This window comes from Saccopteryx leptura, chromosome 3 (genome assembly GCF_036850995.1).
Source record: "Saccopteryx leptura isolate mSacLep1 chromosome 3, mSacLep1_pri_phased_curated, whole genome shotgun sequence".
In the NCBI taxonomy this organism is placed as follows: Eukaryota; Metazoa; Chordata; class Mammalia; order Chiroptera; family Emballonuridae; genus Saccopteryx; species Saccopteryx leptura.
Window position 1 is genome coordinate 159,189,937 of NC_089505.1, and position 18,438 is coordinate 159,208,374.

At 36.1% G+C, this 18,438-nt stretch overlaps 1 protein-coding gene across 9 annotated transcripts in view; it reads left to right on the forward strand.

Annotated features, from left to right (window-relative positions):
• Positions 1 to 18,438, forward strand: part of PRKACB (protein kinase cAMP-activated catalytic subunit beta) — a 147,755-nt gene that overhangs the window by 112,440 nt on the left and 16,877 nt on the right. For all 9 annotated transcript variants that reach the window (XM_066376655.1, XM_066376656.1, XM_066376659.1 and 6 more), the window contains one exon: positions 15,463 to 15,585. In XM_066376655.1, the coding sequence (XP_066232752.1) occupies positions 15,463 to 15,585 (123 nt within the window). The remainder of the gene's footprint in view (positions 1 to 15,462; positions 15,586 to 18,438) is intronic.

The following is an 18,438-nucleotide window of genomic DNA, read 5'->3' on the forward strand; positions in this document are numbered from 1 at the left end:
GGTTTGTCAATTTTGTTGATCTTTTCAAAGAACCAGCTCCTTGTTCTATTAATTTTTTCTATAGTTTTTCTGTTCTCTAATTCATTTACTTCTGCTCTGATTTTTATTATCTCCTTTCTTCGGCTGGTTTTGGGTTGTCTTTGTTCTTCTTTTTCTAGTTCCTTAAGGTGTGCAGTTAAGTGGTTCACTTGGGCTCTCTCTTGTTTGTTCATATATGCCTGAAGTGATATGAACTTCCCTCTTATCACTGCTTTTGCTGCATCCCATAGATTCTGATATGTCGTATTGTCATTTTCATTAGTCTGTATATATCTTTTGATCTCTGCACTTATTTCTTCTTTGACCCATTCATTTTTTAAAAGTATGTTGTTTAGTTTCCAATTTTTGTGGGATTTTTTTCCTCTTTTTTGCAGTTGAATTCTAGTTTCAAGGCTTTGTGATCAGAAAATATGCTTGGTACAACTTCAGTTTTTCTGAATTTACTGATGTTGTTTTTGTGGCCCAACATATGGTCAATTCTTGAGAATGATCCATGTATACTGGAGAAAAATGTATATTCAGTCACTTTGGGATGAAATGTCCTGTAGATGTCTATCATATCCAGGTGCTCTAGTGTTTTGTTTAAGGCCACTATGTCTTTGTTGATTCTCTGTTAGGATGACCAATCTAGAGCCGTCAGCGGTGTATTGAGGTCTCCAAGTATGACTGTATTTTTGTCAGTTTTTGTTTTAAGATCAATAAGTAGCTGTCTTATATATTTTGGTGCTCCTTGGTTTGGTGCATATATATTAAGAATTGTTATGTCTTCTTGATTCAGTGTCCCCTTAGCCATTATGAAATGGCCATTTTTGTCTCTGAGTACTTTTCCTGTCTTGTATTCAGCATTATCCGATATGAGAATTGCTACACCTGCTTTTTTTTGGATGTTATTTGCTTGGAGTATTGTTTTCCAGCCTTTCACTTTGAATTTGTTTTTATCCTTGTTACTTAGATGAGTTTCCTGTAGGCAGCATACAGTTGGATTTTCTTTTTTAATCCATTCTGCTACTCTGTGCCTTTTTATTGGTGAGTTTAATCCGTTTACATTTAGTGTAATTATTGATACTTGTGAGTTCCCTATTGCCATTTTATATCTTGCTTTCTGTTAGTTTTGTGTCTTGTTTGATCCTTCTCTTTCGTTTTTCTATCTTTTGTTTTTATTTGGTTGTATTCCATACATCTTTCCTCTGTTGCTATCTTTTTTATCTCATGTGCTTCTGTGGTGGTTTTTTCAATGGTGGTTACCTTTGAGTAATGAAAAGGGTCCCTACCCTGTTCATTGTAGCGAACTATTTTGTGAGTACTTTTGCACTCCATCATCCTTTGCTACTGTTAATCTCCATCCTCTCCCCCTCTTTCTTTTTGTTGTTGTCACAGTTTAAATTTGGTTTTATTGTGTTCTTCTTGGAGCTTTTACTTGTGGCTCTGTTTTTTTTTTTTGTTCTTTGTATCTGATTGGAGAACCCCCTTTAGTAATTCCTGGAGTAGGGGTTTTCTGATGATAAATTCCCTCATCTTTTCTGTATCTGTGAATGTTTTTATTTCTCCTTCATATTTGAAGGATAGCTTTGATGGGTATAGTATTCGTGGCTGAAAGTTCCTCTCTTTCAGGACTTTAAATTTTGGGGTCCACTCTCTTCTAGCTTGTAGAGTTTCTGCTGAGAAATCTGATGATAATCTAATGGGCCTTCCTTTATATGTTGTATTCTTCTTTTCCCTGGCTGCCTTGAGAATTTTTTCTTTGTCATTGGTTTGTGTCAATTTCATTATGATATGCCTTGGAGTAGGTTTGTTGGGGTTAAGAAAACTCGGAGTTCTGTTTGCTTCTTTAACTTGAGGCTTTAGTTCTTTCCACAGGCTTGGGAAGTTCTCATCTATTATTTGTTTGAGTATGTTCTCCATTCCATTTTCTCTCTCTTCTCCCTCTGATATACCTATTATTCTTATGTTATTCTTTTTGATGGAGTTAGATAATTCTTGTAGGGCTATCTCATTTTTTTTAATTTTTGAGTCTCTTTCTTCTTCTCTCTGTTGTGCCTCAAGTTGCTTGTCTTCTATTTCACTAATCCTCTCTTCTTTCTGACCTGTTCTATTAGCTAAGCTTGTTACTTCGTTTTTCAGCTCGTGAATTGAGTTTTTCATCTCTGTTTGATTTGTTTTTTTGTTTTGTTTTTTTTTTAAAATAAATTTTTATTAATGGTAATGGGATGACATTAATAAATCAGGGTACATATATTCAAAGAAAACATGTCTAGGTTACCTTGTCATTAAATTATGTTGCATACCCCTCGCCCAAAGTCAGATTGTCCTTCGCCACCCTCTATCTAATTCTCTGTGCCCCTCCCCCTCCCCCTAACTCTCCCCCTGTCCTCCCTCCCCCCACCCCTGGTAACCACCACACACTTGTCCATGTCTCTTAGTCTCATTTTTATGTTCCACCAATGTATGGAATCATGTAGTTCTTGTTTTTTTCTGATTTACTTATTTCACTCCTTATAATGTTATCAAGATCCCACCATTTTGCTATAAATGATCTGATGTCATCATTTCTTATGGCTGAGTAGTATTCCATAGTGTATATGTGCCACATCTTCTTTATCCAGTCTTCTATTGAAGGGATTTTTGGTTGTTTCCATGTCTTGGCCACTGTGAACAGTGCTGCAATGAACATGGGGCTACATGTGTCTTCACGTATCAATGTTTCTGAGGTTTTGGGGTATATACCCAGTAGAGGGATTGCTGGGTCATAAGGTAGTTCTATTTGCAGTTTTTTGAGGAACCACCATACTTTCCTCCATAATGGTTGTACTACTTTACAGTCCCACCAACAGTGAATGAGGGTTCCTTTTTCTCCACAGCCTCTCCAACATTTGCTATTACCCGTCTTGTTGATAATAGCTAATCTAACAGGGGTGAGATGGTATCTCATTGTAGTTTTGATTTGCATTTCCCTAATAACTAATGAAGCTGAGCATCTTTTCATATATCTGTTGGCCATTTGTATCTCTTCCTGGGAGAATTGTCTATTCATGTCTTCTTCCCATTTTTTTATTGGATTGTTTGTTTGTTTGTTGTTGAGTTTTATGAGTTCTTTGTAAATTTTGGAAATTAGGCCCTTATCTGAGCTGTTGTTTGAAAATATCATTTCCCATTTAGTTGGCTGTCTGTTTATTTTTATATCAGTTTCTCTTGCTGAGCAAAAACTTTTTATTCTGATGTAGTCCCATTCATTTATCTTTGCCTTCACTTCTCTTGCCATTGGAGTCAAGTTCATAAAATGTTCTTTAAAACCCAGGTCCATGAGTTTAGTACCTATGTCTTCTTCTATGTACTTTATTGTTTCAGGTCTTATATTTAGGTCTTTGATCCATTTTGAATTAATTTTAGTACACGGGGACAGGCTGTAGTCGAGTTTCATTCTTTTGCATGTGGCTTTCCAGTTTTCCCAACACCATTTGTTGAAGAGGCTTTCTTTTCTCCATTGTGTGTTGTTGGCCCCTTTATCAAAGATTATTTGACCATATATATGTGGTTTTATTTTTGAGCTTTCTATTCTGTTCCATTGGTCTGAGTGTCTATTTTTCTGCCAATACCATGCTGTTTTGATTATTGTGGCCCTATAATATAGTTTAAAGTCAGGTATTGTAATGCCCCCAGCTTCATTCTTTTTCCTTAGGATTGTTTTGGCTATTCGGAGTTTTTTATACTTCCATATAAATCTGATGATTTTTTGTTCCATTTCTTTAAAAAATCTCATAGGGATTTTGATGGGAATTGCATTAAATTTGTATATTGCTTTGGGTAATATGGCCATTTTGATTATATTTATTCTTCCTATCCAAGAACAAGGAATATTTTTCCATCTCATTGTATCTTTTTCGATTTCCCTTAACAATGCTTTGTAATTTTCATTATATAGGTCCTTTACATTCTTTGTTATGTTTATTCCTAGGTATTTTATTTTTTTGTTGCAATCGTGAAGGGGATTATTTTTTTGAGTTTGTTTTCTAATATTTCATTGTTGGCATAGAGAAAGGCTATGGACTTCTGTATGTTAATTTTGTATCCTGCGACCTTACTGTATTGGTTTATTGTTTCTAATAATCTTTTTGTGGAGTCCTTCGGGTTTTCGATGTATAGGATCATATCATCAGCAAAAAGTGATACCTTGACTTCTTCTTTTCTGATATGGATACCTTTTATTTCTTTGTCTTGTATTATTGCTCTGGCCAGAACTTCTAGCACCACGTTAAATAAGAGTGGAGAGAGTGGACAACCCTGTCTTGTTCCTGATTTAAGGTAGAAAGTCCTCAGTTTTATGCCGTTTAAAATGATGTTGGCTGATGGTTTATCATATATGGCCTTTATCATGTTGAGATATTTTCCTTCTATACCCATTTTGTTGAGAGTCTTAAACATAAAATTGTGTTGTATTTTATCAAAAGCCTTTTCTGCATCTATTGATAAGATCATGTGGTTTTTGTTCTTTGTTTTGTTGATATGGTGTATTACGTTAACCGTTTTGCGTATGTTGAACCATCCTTGAGATTCTGGGATGAATCCCACTTGATCATGATGTATTATTTTTTTAATATGTTGTTGTATTTGGTTTGCCAGTATTTTGTTTAGAATTTTAGCATCTGTATTCATTAGAGATATTGGTCTGTAGTTTTCTTTCTTTGTGCCATCCTTGCCAGGTTTTGGTATGAGGGTTATGTTGGCCTCATAAAATGTGTTTGGAAGTATTGCTTCTTCTTCAATTTTTTGGAAGACTTTGAGTAGAATAGGAACCAAGTCTTCTTTGAATGTTTGATAGAATTCACTAGTATAACCGTCTGGGCCTGGACTTTTATTTTTGGGGAGGTTTTTAATAGTTTTTTCTATTTCCTCCCTGCTGATTGGTCTGTTTAGGCTTTCTGCTTCTTCATGACTCAGTCTAGGAAGGTTGTATTGTTCTAGGAATTTATCCATTTCTTCTAGATTGTTGTATTTGGTGGCATATAATTTTTCATAGTATTCTACAATAATTCTTTGTATATCTATGATGTCTGTGGTGATCTCTCCTCTTTCATTTTGGATTTTATTTATTTGAGTCCTGTGCCTTTTTTCCTTGGTGAGTCTTGCCAGGGGTTTGTCAATTTTGTTGATCTTTTCAAAGAACCAGCTCCTTGTTTTATTGATTTTTTCTATAGTTTTTCTGTTCTCTAATTCATTTATTTCTGCTCTGATTTTTATTATCTCCTTTCTTCGGCTGGTTTTGGGTTGTCTTTGTTCTTCTTTTTCTAGTTCCTTAAGGTGTGAAGTTAAGTGGTTTACTTCGGCTCTCTGTTGTTTGTTCATATAGGCCTGAAGTGATATGAACTTTCCTCTTATTACTGCTTTTGCTGCATCCCAGAGATTCTGATATGTCGTATTTTCATTTTCATTTGTCTGTATGTATCTTTTGATCTCTGCGCTTATTTCTTCTTTGACCCATTCATTTTTTAGAAGTATGTTGTTTAGTTTCCACATTTTTGTGGGTTTTTCCCCCTCTTTTTTGCAGTTGAATTCTAGTTTCAAGGCTTTATGATCAGAAAATATGCTTGGTACAATTTCAATTTTTCTAAATTTGCTGATATTGTCTTTGTGGCCCAACATATGGTCAATTCTTGAGAATGTTCCATGTACACTAGAGAAAAATGTATACTCTGTCGCTTTGGGATGAAGTGTCCTGTAGATGTCTATCATATCCAGGTGTTCTAGTATTTCGTTTAAGGCCACTATATCTTTATTGATTCTCTGTTTGGATGACCGATCTAGAGCCGTCAGCGGAGTATTGAGGTCTCCAAGTATGATTGTATTTTTGTTAGTTTTTGTTTTAAGGTCAATAAGTAGCTGTCTTATATATTTTGGTGCTCCTTGGTTTGGTGCATATATATTAAGGATTGTTATGTCTTCTTGATTCAGTGTCCCCTTAATCATTATGAAGTGACCATTTTTGTCTCTGAGTACTTTTTCTGTCTTGTAGTCAGCATGATCAGATATGAGTATTGCTACACCTGCTTTTTTTGGGGTGTTGTTTGCTTGGAGTATTGTTTTCCAGCCTTTCACTTTGAATTTGTTTTTATCCTTGTTGCTTAGATGTGTTTCTTGTAGGCAGCATATAGTTGGATTTTCTTTTTTAATCCATTCTGCTACTCTGTGTCTTTTTATTGGTAAGTTTAATCCATTTACATTTAGTGTAATTATTGACACTTGTGGGTTCCCTACTGCCATTTTATAAATTGCTTTCTGTTAGTTTTGTATATAGTTTGATTCTTCTCTTTTGTTTTTCTATCATTTGTTTCTGTTTGTTTGTGTTCCATACTTCTTTCCTCTGTTGCTACCTTTTTTAAGTCATGTGTTTTTGTGGTGGTTTTTTCTAGGGTGGTTACCATTAAGTAATGAAAAGGGTACCTACCATATTCATTGTAGTACCCTATCTTATAAGTATTTCTGCACTTCATCGTCCTTTGCTACTGTTAATCTCCATTCTCTCCCCCCTTTTTTTTCCTTTGTTGTCACAGTTTAAGTTTGGTTTTATTGTGTTCTTGGTGGAGCTGTTACTTGTGCTGTTGTTTTCTTTTGTTCTTTGAATCTGGTTGGAAAACCCCCTTTAGTATTTCCTGGAGTGGGGGCTTTCTCGTGATAAATTCTCTCATCTTTTCTGTATTTGTGAATGTTTTTATATCTCCTTCATACTTGAAGGATAGCTTTGATGGGTATAGTATTCTTGGCTGAAAGTTCCTCTCTTTCAGGGCTTTAAATATTGCGGTCCACTCTCTTCTAGCTTGTAGAGTTTCTGCTGAGAAATCTGATGATTATCTAATAGGCCTTCCTTTATATGTTGTACTCTTCTTTTCCTTGGCTGCCTTGAGAATTTTTTCTTTGTCATTGGTTTGTGTCAACTTTATTATGATGTGCCTTGGAGTGGGTTTGTTGGGGTTAAGAAAACTCGGTGTTCTGTTTGCTTCTTGAATTTGAGGCTTTAGTTCTTTCCACAGGCTTGGGAAGTTCTCGTCTATTATTTGTTTGAGTATATTCCCCATTCCATTTTCTTTCTCTTCTCCCTCTGATATACCTATTATTCTTATGTTATTCTTTCTGATGGAGTCAGATAATTCCTGTAGGGCTTTCTCGTTTTTTATTATTTTTGAGTCTCTTTCTTCTTCTCTCTGTTGTGCCTCAAGTTGTTTGTCTTCTATTTCACTAATCCTATCTTCAATCTGGGTTGTTCTGCTAGCTAAGCTTGTTACCTCGTTTTTCAGCTCGTGAATTGAGTTTTTCATTTCTGTTTGATTTGTTTTTATAGTTTCAATTTCCTTGGTAATATATTCTTTGTGTTCATTGAGTTGTTTTCTGATCTCCCTATATTGCCTTTCTGTGTTTTCTTGTATATCTCTGAGTATTTTTAAGATTTCTATTTTAAATTCTCTGTCATTTAGCTCCAAGGCTTCCAATATGTTAAGTCTTTTCTCCATAGATTTTTCCACATCTATTTGTGTTACCTCTCTTTCTTTTGTATCCATAATATTCGATTTCCTCTTTCTTATTGGCATCTGAGGGTGGTCTTGTTGATAGCACTAATTAGAATTAATAAAGAGTAAAAAGTAAAAAAAAAAAAAAACAAAAACAAACAAAAAAAAAACCAAAGGGTAAAACACCCCACAAAAAAAAGCAGTAATAATTTATTATTTCCCCCTTTTTTTTCTTTCTTCTCCTTCCCTCCTCTCCCCTCCTCAGGGAAATATCGTGCCTATAATGGAGGGCCTGGTTTGCGGTGAAGAGTTCAAGGGGCAAAAAAAAAGGGGAGTAGGGACCTACTAAATGCAAAAAAAAAAAAAAAAAAAAATGGAAGAAAATCTTAGACAAGCATAAGTTGATCTGCCTGCGGGTGATGGTCAACTAAGAGATATAATGAGAGGGATAAGAGGGAACCAGAAAAAAAGGAATAATAAAGAAGAAAAGAATAAAAATAATAAGTAAAAATCTGTTGTATTAAGTGGAGCGAAGACCAAATACAATGGAGACCTTGGGTTGGGAGGACCCAAAATGCCACAAAAATAAACTAACAAGAAAAAAACAAAAACAAAAGCGAAAAAGAAAAATAAAGCCAAAAAAAGCCTTGAGTCCCAAATTAACTAATTTGTTCGTGATTGAGGATTAAATGGGAGGAAAGTAAAACGAGAAAAGAAAAAACGAATAGAAAGGAAAAAATAAGAAAAAGAGTAAAACGAAGGAAGAAATAAAAAAGGAAGAGAAAAAAACAAAATAAAGCAAAAAACAACAACAAAAAAAAAACAAAAGAGGAGAGAGTGAGAGTTAAGTGTCCTGGAGTATAACCCCAAAGGAGGGTGAGGATGAAGAAGAGAAATAAAATGTAACACTTATGGGTAGTGTAGTTCAAGAAAAGGGAAGCATAAGATGGGCAGAGAATAGAAGGACCGAGGTGGAGGAAATAAAGGCAATAGGATAGAAGAAACAAACAACAACAACAACAACAAAAAAAAAATTAGTGGAACAAGTTGTAAAGTCTGTGGATTTTTCTTGATTTTGATATGTTAACTTCTTCCTTTTTCTTTTCTCTCCCTCTTCCTGGTCGGTGACTCTGTACCCCAGGCTCTGCCCCTGTGTCACATTTAGGTAGGGATTTGCAGTTGATGGGATTCTATGGCAATGTCATATAATTGGCTTTAGTCTTGCTGGTAGTCAAGGCTTGTTGGCGTTTGCAGGGTCCAACGATGAGAGAGTTTGCTTTCGTGGATTCTCTCTCCTAGTCCCCCCTTCCTGAATTAGCAGCCTGGTGATCCAGCTATAAGGCTGCCACTGCTTCTGCCTGGGGAGTAAGAGGCTCAAAGAGCTGGGAAATCCCCACTCTATCCCCACTCAGTGCAAGGCTTTGGGAAGGGCTCTGGCAGTCAGGGCCTCCAGTGTAATCAGGCGGGGGTGGGAGTCAATTGTTGTCAAGGTGACTGTTCAGCGCCTAGCATTCAGTTGGACCTTCAACCCTGGCTTTCCACACTTTGTAGCCTGTTTTGGCTGGTAAGAAGAGGCACTAGTCTCTGCTTGTGACTAGTGTAGTATAGATCTTATTATCTGCCAAGTCCTTCTTGTTAGCGTTTATCCCTGAATATGGAGGCTCTATCAATCAGAAGTTGCCCCCGCCCCTTTAGCGAGAGGCACTAAAAAATATCACGCCTCTTGTCTTGGGTCGGTGAACTGAGAGAGATCTTATCAATTAGAACCGAGGGTGCGCAGATTTCACGGGTTAAGTTAATTTTAGTAATTGGGTCGCAGCTGTGCTCCCGAAGGTATTTCAGGCTGCCTGCGCGCGCCCCTCCCCCAACGCTTGATTGTTAGCTTGAATGGCTGGGTGAGGTGCCCCGCCCACGGAGAGAATCTCCCAAGTAGGGAATACTGCCCTGGGGCCTCTCCCGCTCCCCATGCGCGGGACGCTGGGAACGTTAGCGGTGCTCGGTCTGCAATGCTCAGTCTGCAACCAGACCGGGCGCGCGCCAGCGGCTGCTCGCCGCTCCTGAGTGTGGGCGGTGCTCGCTCTGCAACCGACCCGGGCGCTGCTCGCGGTGGCTCGCGGCGGCGGCTGGCGGCGGCGGCTCGGCGGCTGGCGGCGGCGGCAGCAGGCGGCGGCCACTCGCGGCTGCTGCACGCGGCTCCCGAGTGCGGGATGACTTACCACAGGCGCACTTCCTCGCGGCTTGAATGAACGTCCCTGCGGTAGCTTCCTCCACACCCTCGTCTCTCAGATTCAAGTGATAACAGTCCTTTTGCTTTCAGTTTGTGTGGAACTCCGTAATGCTCCGAAGATAAATTTTCCTGTTTCTAGTTGATAAATTTGTTGAGATTTTGGGGAGATCCGTCGGACGCGCTGCTCACGGCGCCATTTCCGTGACGTCACTCCTGATTTGTTTTTATAGTTTCAATTTCCTTGGACATATATTCTTTGTGTTCATTGAGTTGTTTTCTGAGCTCCCTAAATTGCCTTTCTGTGTTTTCTTGTATATCTCTGAGTATTTTTAGGATTTCTTTTTTTAATTCTCTGTCATTTAGCTCCAAGGTTTCCAATATATTAAATTTTTTCTCTATAGATTTTTCCTCATCTAGCTGTGTTACCTCTCTTTCTTTTGTATCCATGATATTCGATTTTCTCTTCCTTAATGGCATCTGAGGGTGGTTTTGTTGATAGTATTAATGAGATTTAATAAAGAATAAAAAGTTAAAAAAAATAAAAAAATAAAAAATCGAAGAGTTGTTTTTTTAAAAAAAAAATTTATAATGAAATAAAGAAAAATAAAATAAAATAAAAATTTTAAAAAAAGGAAATTATTCCCCCTCTCCTTTTTTCCTCTCCTCTCCTCTCCCCTCTTTCTTGAGAAAATCTTGTGGTGAACTGTGAATTATAACAAACAATGCCTGTGATGGAGGGCCTGAATTGAGGAAAAGTAATAAAGGGGCAAAAAAAAAAAGGAAAAAAAAAAAAGACAAAAAAAGGGGGTATGGACCCACAAAAAGCAAAGAAGGAAAAAATTTGGGTCAAGAATAAAATGATTTGCTTTTAGGTGTTGGTTGTCTAAGAGTTATGATGAGAGGAATAACAGGAAAACAGAAAAATGGGGGGACAAATTAAAAAATTACTATTGTATTTAGTGGAACAAGAACTAGATAAAATGGAGAGCCAGGGATGGGAGCACTGCTAGTGAGTTAAAAAGGTGAAGTAAAATTCCCCCAAAATGCCATAAACATAAGTTTGAGTCCCAGATAAGATAATTTGTTATTGAGGTTTGAATGAGAGGAGATGTAAAGGAGAAAGGAAGAAACTAATATAGAGGGAGAAAAGAAAGAGAGAGAGAGAAAAAAAGAGGGAACCACTAAAAGAAGAAAAAAGAAAGGAGAAAGAGAGAGAGAGAGAGTTAAGGGTTTTGGAGTGCAACCCTCATAGAGAGAAAGGAAGAGGAGAGAAAAGATAATGGGAGATGTAACACTTATGGGTAGTGTAGTTCAAGGAGAGGAGAGAGTAAGACCGGCAGAGAGTTAATCGGCCAAATTGGAGGAGGAAAAAAGGTATCAAGAATGAAGATAAGAGAAACAAACGAACAAATATAATAAAATGGGATAGGTTATAAAGTCTGCAGATTATTCTTGATTTTGAGAGGTTATCTTCTTGCTTTTTCTTTTCTCTCCCTCTTCCTGGTCGGCGACTCTGTACCCCGGGTTCTGCCCCTTTGGCACGCTCAGGTAGAGGTTTGCAGTTGATAAGTCTCTATGGCGATGTCATGTATTGTGCTTTAGTCTCGTTGGCAGTCGAGGCTCATTAGCATTTATAGGCTCCGACAGTGAGAGAGTCCGTGTTCCTGGAGCATTTCTCCTAGTCTTTCCTTCCTCAATTAGTAGCCTGATAATCCAGCTATGGGGTTGCTGCTGCCTCTGCCTGGATAGTAAGAGGCTCAAAGAGCTGGCAACTCCCCACTCTATTTCTACTCAGCACAGGGCTCTGGGTAAGGCTCAGTCAGTCAGAGCTGCTAGCATAATCAGGCGGGGTTTCCGCCCACTCAAAGACCTCTGGCTCTGCCAGTCTGTCCGGTAACACAGGCGGGCGCCCACTTCCGGGGCGCTTGGAGGAAACTCTCACTCACTATCTGCATGCGCAGACCAGGATATCCGGCCAGCAGTCTCACGCTCTGAGTGAAACCCCCAACCGCAGGGAAAAGTTGCAGCGTTGGAATTGGCTCTCGCTCTATTCCTGTGCGCGGCTTTTGCAAGGTGCTGGGGCAGCCCGAGATTCCGCTTTGGCCCACACAAAGGCCCCTGACTCTGCCCCTCTGTGCGATAACATGGGCGCGCAGTGCCGAGGCACTCGGAGGAATCTCTCACTCACTATCTGCGCGCGCAGACCAGGATATGAGGCCGGCCGCCTTTCCCTCTGAGTGAAACCCCCACCAGCACGGAAAATTTCCACCGTTGGAATTAGTTCTCGCTCCCTCCCGTGCGCGGCTTTCCCAGGGCACTGGGGCTTCCCAGAGATTCTGCTTTCGGCCCACAGAAAGGCCTCTGACTCTGCCTCTCTGTGGGGTAACACGGGCACCCACTCCCGGGGCTTAGGAAGAAATCTCTCACCCACTAACTGCGCACCGACCAGGAGATCGGGTAAAATGGCTGCCCCGCTTGTCTTTCTTTGTTTGGGTTTGGCGCGAGTGTTAGCTTGTATTGCCCGGGTTGCCACAGGATCAGTTTTTTCTCGGCTTGGATCTCCGTGCCACAGCCTGGTTCGGCTGTTTGTGCCACGGCCTGGATCTATTCACCTCCTTTGCCCGCCTCAGTTTCTATATTCACAGTTACCAGAGAAACCCGCCCTGTTTAGGTTAGTGAGGAAGGCGGAGCATTTCTTACTCGACCATACCTTCGGGTGTATTGCGAAGCATCTGGAGGCTCCAAGTATAGGTTTTTCTGTTTCTGGTTGAAGATCTTGTTGAGTTTTGGGGGAGATTTATCGGTATCGCTTCCTACCCCGCCATTGCTCTGACGTCATCTCCGTTATTATTTTTTTTATTAAATATTTGTCTGCGAGCCAGATACAGCCATCAAAAGAGCCACATCTGGCTCGCAAGCCATAGGTTCCCGACCCCTGCTCTAGATCCATGTTTTGAAGCCAAAAGCATAGCCTTTTCATAACTATTTCCAATAACAGGTTGGGGAGCCTTGTCCTGGGTTACGCCAAGAGGCAGATCTAAAGATGATAGTGCTAGTTGTCAGTCTTTGTTTCAACTTTACCACTTACATGAAAGAAATTTATGATAATTATTTTTTAATTTTAATTTAAAAATAGGAATATTACAGCAATTGAATAATTGCAGTCTTATTAAAGACAGTTTCCCTTCTCCAAACAGTAAAACTGTGGTGAAAGAAACTTGTAATCATATCTAAAAGAATGTATTAACTTTTCTTTTCCACTTTCTCCTTGGTGGAGAAAGCTAGAAAGGAGAAATTAATAATAACCCACACAAACAGGAAGAAGGAAAGAGAAAAGAGAAGACCCACACTCAGTATTTAGAAACTGAGTACCTGCCCCCGAATCACTGAAATTTGGCTAACATAAAAGTGTTAGAATAAAATAAAAGGTTCCTTGCAGTTTTCTCTCATCTTTTATATTTTAAAGTTTTAACGTTTTAGTCTTATAATCAAATTTTATTGCTGTTAACACATTTCTTTTTTTTTCTTTTTTAACTATACTTAAAAAATAATATGATGACAGAATAAGTGCCAAATCTTTTTTAAAATGTATATATACTGTAAAAGTTACAGCTGTTCATTGTATAAAGTTTGGAAAATATACAGAAAAATATTTTAAAAAATAAAAAAGCCTTATAATCTCACCACCCAAGGGCAACCTTTTAAGAAAAACTTTTTAATACATTTTTATATGCAAGTTCTCATAGTTGATATATAGTGAATGTACAATTTTGTATTCAGCTTTTTTCACTTGAATGATAATAACCATGCAAACAGCATTTGCAATATATATGTTTGCAAATATAAGCATAAAGTACTTCACCATTCTTCTATTGTTGAATATTCAATTTGTTCCCTTTTTGCTTATTTCCTATTACAAATAACTCTGATAAACAGCTTTGTGCATAAACTTTTTCTGCATTTCAGATTATTTTTTTAGGGTAAATTCCTAGAAGTGGAATTATTGGGTCAAAGTAGATGAACATCCTTAAGGCTCTCAATACGTACTGCCAAAGTGCCTTCCAAAAAGATAGTAACATTTTATATTTCTGCCAGCAGTATTTGAGAGTGCCTGTTTCACCACGCACGCTAGCACTGGATATTCTCATTTTTAAAATCATTACTAATTTAATAGGCAATAAATTATATTATTTTAAGTCTCATGTCTTTATTGGATGTTTTAGTACATATAGCCATTTGGTATTTCTTTGAGTATATGAATTATTATTTCATATTCTTTGCCCATTTATTTATTGTAATTTAGTTTTTCTTATTTTTTATTCTCTAAATCTAAGGTATTAAAATCATCTCGCACATTTATTATGAACTTTAGCACACAATCTAAAACATAGAAATTAAAGTTTAGTAAAGGAATTTGGTTCAACATTACATGCTTTCATTATAATAAAAATATTGTGATGAATGACAGTATTAATGAGTTAAATTAAAAGAGTTAAGCAGAGCTGATGCCCATCCATTAGCAAAACAAATTAAGAGTTAAGCAGAAATGATGCCTCTTCCATTAGCAAAACAAAGTGCTATTCTTATTGCATTAGTCTTTCCCTTTTTAAAAAAAATGCAGAAACAGAACAAAAAGGGAAAAGAAAATCTCTGTATTTTGCTACTATATTTTAGCTAATAATTTGATAACTAAATTGTTTGTAAAGCTAACATTTTGAGAAAAGGTTGAAATAAGAGGAGTGGTAAAGGTAATTAGAAGAAACATTTGACCAAACATCTGGCAAGAACCCAGCTTATTCTTCTCCATGATCAACTTATTTTTTTCTTTTTCTTTTTTCCTAATCTTTTATGCGAATTGACACTGATCATAGTGGATAACAAACTTTTTGTAAACATGTTAAGATTTTATTTTATTTTTTATAAGTACTTCTATATCTTAATTTTAGTAAATTTAAAATGAATATACAACCCAATTAAAAATAACCTTAGCATTGTCCAGTTGGTTTACAACACCATTCCAGTCTGTGCGCTGCTGAAATGAACATTTTCTATGCACTTTTATACACGTTATTATTTTTTATTTAATATAGTCCTTACAAAACCCCATGAATTATCTTTTCTGTATACCTTTTAGAGATGGGAATCAAAACAGTAAGTAGCTAGCTAAAGTAAAAGTATAATGAAATATTTATATTTATTAGGTTCCCAATTAATCTTTGAGCAGATGGGATTATCCTTTGTAAATTCACCTTCCTAAAATACAATAATGTTTATTTTGAAGTCAACTCCACTTATTATGAAGTCCAATATTTACTATTGTGTTTCAAAACTTTTGACATTCCTAAGGATTTCTTAACCTGGTTCATAAGATCATAGACTTGAAATTTGGTAATTTGGTCCTATTCTGTTTTTGAGCAACAACTAAATTATCCCAATTTAAAGAGGGAATATTTTATTGCCTATAATATTCTTAATAATTTTAGAAAGAAGATTTGATAATATTCTCTAATATCCAGTTTCAATATTTGGAAAGTCTCCCTTTATTTACACCTGACCTGATACATTATGTTCTATCCTGAATAACTCAGTAACTGCTTGTTTAAAAGTTTCCTATACTTGAAGGTCATTTTGAAGTCATTTGTGACTTCATTCTCTGTCCAGTGAATTCCTAATTGACATTTGGTGTTGGTTTCCTCTTAGGGCTACAACAAGGCAGTGGATTGGTGGGCATTAGGAGTATTAATTTATGAAATGGCAGCTGGCTACCCCCCATTCTTTGCAGACCAACCAATACAAATTTATGAAAAGATTGTTTCTGGAAAGGTAAGTAATACATTTTATTATTACTCTATTATTAATTATTTCTGTATGTGAATTTTAAGCTTTAAAGATCAAAACCACTTGATATCACCATCAGATCATCTTAAATTGGGAAAAATATGGAAATATCCAGAGTTGCTGCCCTTGTATATAATGTTCATTAAAGGTAGCAATATAAGTGTTAAACCATTGAAGTTTCTTAAGGAAAAAAAAAAGAGCAATTTTATAAACAAATTAGCAAAATAATAAAACATTTTTTATTGAAACACATCATAACCCTAATTCTCAGTATTCCTTCAAATAAATAAAAAATTGTTTGTCATTTCTTATAAGTATCTACTTGGACAGGTGTTTTAGGGGCTTTTTTAAAAATATGCTCTTACTTTTTCAAGAAAGACTTCTTATTTGAATTATATCAAACACCAGAAAATTGAAAGCAAGATAAAATATTTTTAAGATAGAAATTCATAGAAATTATGTAAACAGTTGTTTGTGGTCATTTTGATTATAATGGCCATTGATCCATAGCAAATGTGGAAATAACATTAATTTTCTTGACCATGAGTAGATTTACTATGTCATAGTATTTTACATTTTGTAATTACTCTGTAAACCTCCTTTTATTTTTGTAATCCCTAGTTTTGTTTCCAAAAGTATTTGTTTAGAGTTAGTCATTCACTCTTGCGCTGGCTCATACCTCAGGTCTATTTAAAAAACTACTACAATTAAAAATAATAAAAAATCCTGACCAGGCAGTGGCGCAGTGGATAGAGCATTGAACTGGGAAGTGGAGGACCCAGGTTCGAGACCCCAAGGTCGCCAGCTTTAGCGCAGGTTCATCTAGTTTGAGCAAGGCTCACCAGCTTAAGCCCAAGGTCGCTGGCTCAAGCAAGGGGTTACTTGGCCTGCTGTAGCCCCCCGGTCAAGGCACATATGAGAAATCAATCAATGAACAACTAAGGAGCCACAACGAAGAATTGGTGTTTGTCATCTCTCTCCTTTCCTGTCTGTCCCTCTCTCTGACTCTCTCTGTCTCTGCCACAAAAAAATAAAAAAAACTATAAATAATTTTAATAGAGATGAGTGAGCCTAATTCTTCCTACCATGTAGAAAAGAAAGAGTAAGTAAGCTTTTTAAAATTCCGAGAGGCAGGCCTTCTATGATAACATTTATGGAAGGGTTTTTTTTTATTCCATTTTGCTATTCTTAAATATAGTATGTTCTGTTTATTTGTGGGGGTTTTGTTTCTTTTTTTTTTTTTTATTACATGGCCCATTTACAATATGACCAATAAGTAGAGCATTAATCTTGAAATATGATATAGTTGACTTTTTTGTATTTTGTGACCTTTTAAGGCAGAGATTAGTCTAATAAACCTAATGAATATGGGAGGGGATAGAGGAAAAGTTTCTATTTCTTTGTATCTTAACCAGGTTAACTGTGAAAGCTGATGTCAATGAATTTAAAATTTACAATGACAACTTAAAAGTTACAATGTTAAGAATGTAACCTAAATGTCCATACTCTTGTAATTTATCTGTTTAATGAAGACCCAAATTTAAATTATGGATACTGCACACCTGGGCCGTAAGAATAAGACACCAATAAAATGAGTCTACCCATACACTTCACATCTTAACACACAGTATGTTCCACATCTCACAGTGTGTATGCAGTTTACTGGAGTCAAAAGATTTTCAGTTATTTTAAAATATATTTTGTGGGAGAAGTTTTATGAAAAATAAATACCTCTTACAGATAACTAAAGCTAGTTATTAAAAAATTTTAACGGAAAGTCAGAATGAAGTATTTTAAATAATTAAGTATCAGTGCTGTCCTTGTTATTTTTGCAGCAATCTAGGCTTCAGGTTTCTTATGTTTGTAATTGTTTTCACTAAGCAGAATATTAAAGTCACAGTAAAAGAACCTTTGTGATGAACAAAAGAAAACATCAAGAAAAATTAATAGACAAGGAAGTGATTTATTTTTTAGGAATCTGAGACATGATTATATAAATATCAGAGAAGATGAGCCAAAGGTGATATAAAGAATGATGAGAGAACTAAAATACTTAAAATCACTGAATCAAGGAAGCATATTTTAATAATATAAGGACTAAGAATGTAAAAATAGTAATAATTCCAAATAATTTAACTGCTAGTGATTACAAAGTTCTTGAATCTTTACTATATTTATGCTTTTATTTATACTTAACTTCCCAAAAACAATCAAAATATCTGACAAACATGCTGCCACAAGTAAATTTCACTTACTTTGAAAAATTACATTAGTAAAAATGAATATATTTTTATCTGTATGAACTGGCCTGTTTGCCAGTCATCTTATGTTACATAAAATTTTTTCAGCTGTTTATGAATATATTTTTATTTTGTATCAAACTTGAACATTTAGGATCTAATATTAACTTAAAATTTAAATCTGTATATATTCTAAAATTATAACAATTTAAATCTTAAGTCATCTTAGAAGAATAGCAACATAAAATTTTGTCATATTGCAATGCTTGATTTTTTTTTATTTAAATACATGGATAGGATGTTTTACTTTTAACTAAAGGTGCGAGATCATCTTTCCCCACATTGCTATAAAGTTATTTTCATTCTTTATTCCCTTTCCTCATTTAAAGCAGAACTCATAAAAGCAGAATGTTGCCATCAAGTGATTTCTAGGATCTGGATATGTGAAAATAAAATTATACTCACCATATTCCAATAAAACTATGTGTTTCAACACTCAGATCCAAACTAGAATGTATCTCTCCTATTAACTTTTACTTAGTTTAAAATTTTTTTAACTGTTCAAATCATTAAAAATCCAATTATGGCCTTTAATTTG